The sequence below is a fragment of the Orycteropus afer genome, unplaced genomic scaffold (assembly GCF_000298275.1).
Source record: "Orycteropus afer afer isolate SDZICR_OR568_19922 unplaced genomic scaffold, OryAfe1.0 scaffold00346, whole genome shotgun sequence".
Taxonomy (NCBI): Eukaryota; Metazoa; Chordata; class Mammalia; order Tubulidentata; family Orycteropodidae; genus Orycteropus; species Orycteropus afer.
The window spans coordinates 3386492-3389994 of NW_006921933.1; the positions used below are offsets into that span (position 1 = coordinate 3386492).

The following is a 3503-nucleotide window of genomic DNA, read 5'->3' on the forward strand; positions in this document are numbered from 1 at the left end:
CAAGTGCTTTAGCCACTATGCTACCAGAGCTCCCAGCCCTGACATAGGTGGACATATTACAGAAAATGCAGTACTGATGAGGAAACTTCATGACAAGGTCAAAAAGAGTCAACCATAGATAGTAGATTAAAGAAAAGTATATAAATATGCAAAGGGTGTGTGGGGGGGATGTGTGGGGATGTGTGTGTTTGCACTTACGCACAGAAATATTACTACAGGTGTCTCTTTGTAGCAACAGAAGGCCCAGTGATCTTTGTTATTCTGAGGTTTTTGGTGGGAAGAATGGCGTGTGGTTTGAAGTGAGGAAGCGTGCTTACAGGTTAGCAGGAGGGCACCCACCATCCTAGCGCGTGGCAGCAGGTAGTCATTCGTCTGCAGTGACAGTAGGTTGAGTTAAAGGGGAAAGAAGGAAAATAATAGTTTAGAACACTTAGACTAATAGTTTTGAATCAGAAAAATAAATCAAATTTAGGTTCTTTGCCCTTTAGTTTTTAGAAGAAAAAGAAACTTACCTTGGTGAAAATAATACTGTAAATACTGTACCCTACTAGTAGCTGTTTCAGATTCACTTAGGCTTGAGTGCAACACATGCAGTCTTTGCCTGCATAATTATTGTTGTGTTTGTAGTTTCCCTTCAGAGGTAACTGTAGCTTTATGTTTTCAGCGATGTTGAGAATGACAGAAGACCACGTACTTCCTGAGCTGAATAAGGTAGTGTTTATTTTAAGGTCATCCAGAAGGTCAAAACATGAATTGCAATGGGTTTTTGCATATTTCTTTCCATCTTACAGAATACCTTATTGTGGTGTCTAAATGTATAATTTTCTTGTTTGCATAAGATTTTGTAATCTATAAATTTAGGATCCTTGAATTACTTACTTTAACTTTCTTAAATCTTAATTAAAAGCCTTTTCATTTTCCTTGAAAATCTAGGACGTAGCTCTTAGTACCTGTGTTGATGTCTGGTAAGCAGCAGTTTCTTTTAGACCATAAGCACTGTGACAAGTGGCAGTGGAAGATCCTTCAAGGAAGATTATACAGCAGAATTCCCACTTGATTTCTGTGGCTCACCCATCCTTACCCCTGCCCCAACTGTCTCCTTCAGAGCAAGCAGGCAGTTTTGAGCCTGAAAATAGTGGGAATAATAAGATGAGGTGGACGGATGAGCATGGGATCCTTCACTGTGTAGCTTTTAGGCTGAGATACTGTGCCAGGTCTTTTGAGCTCCTGAAGACTGCCTTTGCACACTAGGAAAGTTTCGTATGTTGGCAGTTTTACTGACATCACTATTAGCTTTGTTGCAGGAGGTAAAATGTGTTCGTTGTCGGAAGGAAGGGAGCTTGATGGGCCAGGTTTTGAGGGCTGAGGGCTGAGGGCTGGGGTTCAGTGAAGGCAGGGTCACTGCAGGCAGCACAAGCTGACCCCAAAGCAATAATGCTATTTAGTCGGAGCCCTCGACCGAGGCCGCGGTTGCTTACCTAGATTTACTTACAGTACCCCACTCCCAAGGAAGGGACCTGCACACAGTCTTAGCACAAGATACAGAATAGTCTGTGAATAACCGGAAGCCCATAGGAGTTCCATAGCTATTGGATTAGCTGACTGGAAAGGGGGTTTGACGTGCTTCCCGAGGACCGGGCTCTGCACAGCTGCATCATTCCCTGGATTTCTGCTGATGCTGCTTTAAGGAAACTTGCCTGCTTCCCACATGGCTTCAGTGGATAGTAAAAAAGTCACAGTTACTATGACTTGCTTAATATTTCTTCCTCTAACTGGGAAGCTTTCTTTATCTTGATTTGTTTCTCTTTGTTTCCGGTAGATGACTCAGAAAGATATCACATTCGTTGCTGACTTTCTTACTGAGCATTTCAATGAGGTGGGGCACTGACGCTTTCAGTAAGACTGTTTTTTTTCCAATGTGATAAACCTAGGTGATGGTGAGAAGTGATAAAATTTAATCCGGTTTAGTGGGAGTTCTTAGCAGTTACGTTTTTTAAACTATTGAAGTAATTAATGGCAGGCCTGATAAATGAACATCAAGGCTGTACCTGAACTTCTATGCCTGTATGTTTTACAGTCCATAAAAGTAAAGAGGAACTGCCACTAATAGTTTTCTTTAAAAATAAAGATTATGATTTCAATTCAAGATTTTCTTTCTCTTTTGTGAGTTGACTTAAACTCTGTTCATTCTCTCCAGGCGCCAGACCTTTACAATCGAAAAGGCAAATACTTTAATGTTGAAAAAGTTGGTCAGGTACGTGCTTGGTTTGAACTTCATTACTATTACTCTTTTAATTTTTAAGAACTAATTTTTCAACTTCAGTATTCATCTTTATTATTCAAAATTCATGCAAAGTGTACAATGCTAAGTTATGCAGCAGCCCTGCCCTTGCAGTAAAATAATCAAACAGCAGAAGTTTTTAAACTTTATGGTCTCAGAACCCATTTACATTCTTAACAGTTCTTGAGGACACCAAAAATCTTCTTTTTATGTGAGTTGTACCTGTTGATGGTAGATCCTATTGTTGTTGTTATTTTTAGGTGCCATTGAGTCATCTCCAACTCATAGCGACCCTGTGTACAGCAGAACGAAACACTGCCTGGTCCTGTGCCAGCCCCATGATCTTTGCTGTACCTGAGCCCATCATTGTAGCTACTGTGTCAGTCCGTTTTGTTGAGGGCCTTTCCCTCTTTCATTGACCTTTCACTTTACCAAGCATGATATCCTTCTCCAGGCAATGGTCTCTTCTGACAACATAACCAAAGCAGATGAGATGAAGTCTGGCCATTCTTGCTTCCAAGGAACATTCCGGCTGTACTTCTCCCAGGACAGATTTGTTAGTCCTTTTAGCAGACCATGGTACTTTAGCATTCTTTGCAAACACCACAACTCAAAAGCATCAACTCTTCTTTGGTCTTCCTTATTCATTGTCAAGCTCTCACATGCATAGGAGGCAACTGAAGATACCATGGCTTGGGTCACGTGCACCTTTGTTTTCAGGGAGGTATCTTTGCTCTTCAGCACTTGAAAGAGGTCTTATGCAGCACATTTGCCCAATGCTATATGTCGTCTGATATCTTGACTGCTGCTTCCATTGACGTTGATTGTAGAAGCAAGTAATAAGAAGTCTTTGACAATTTCAGTCTTTTCTCCATTTATCGTGATGCTGCTTATAGGTCAAATGGTGAGGATTTTTGTTTTCTTTATATTGAGGTGTAATCCATACTGAAGACTGTAGTCTTCATTCTTCATCAGTAAGTGCTTCATGTCATCCTCACTTTCAGCAAGCAAAGTTGTGTTGTCATCATATAGCAGGTTGTTAATGAGTCTTCCTCTAATCGTGATGCCACATTCTTCTTCATATAGTTCAGCTTCTTGGTTTATTTGGTCAGCATACAGACTGAATAAGTATGGTGAAAGGATACAACCCTGATGCACTCCCTTCCCGATTTTAAACCATGTTGTTGTTGTTATGTGCCATTGAGTTGGACCCAACTCATAG

At 40.8% G+C, this 3503-nt stretch overlaps 1 protein-coding gene across 1 annotated transcript in view; it reads left to right on the forward strand.

Moving 5' to 3' along the window:
• ANAPC4 (anaphase promoting complex subunit 4) overlaps positions 1 to 3503 on the forward strand; it is a 103042-nt gene that overhangs the window by 81684 nt on the left and 17855 nt on the right. Inside the window, exons 14-17 of the mRNA XM_007952568.1 lie at positions 665 to 711; positions 1820 to 1876; positions 2198 to 2254; positions 3023 to 3034. Of these exons, the coding sequence (XP_007950759.1) occupies positions 665 to 711; positions 1820 to 1876; positions 2198 to 2254; positions 3023 to 3034 (173 nt within the window). The remainder of the gene's footprint in view (positions 1 to 664; positions 712 to 1819; positions 1877 to 2197; positions 2255 to 3022; positions 3035 to 3503) is intronic.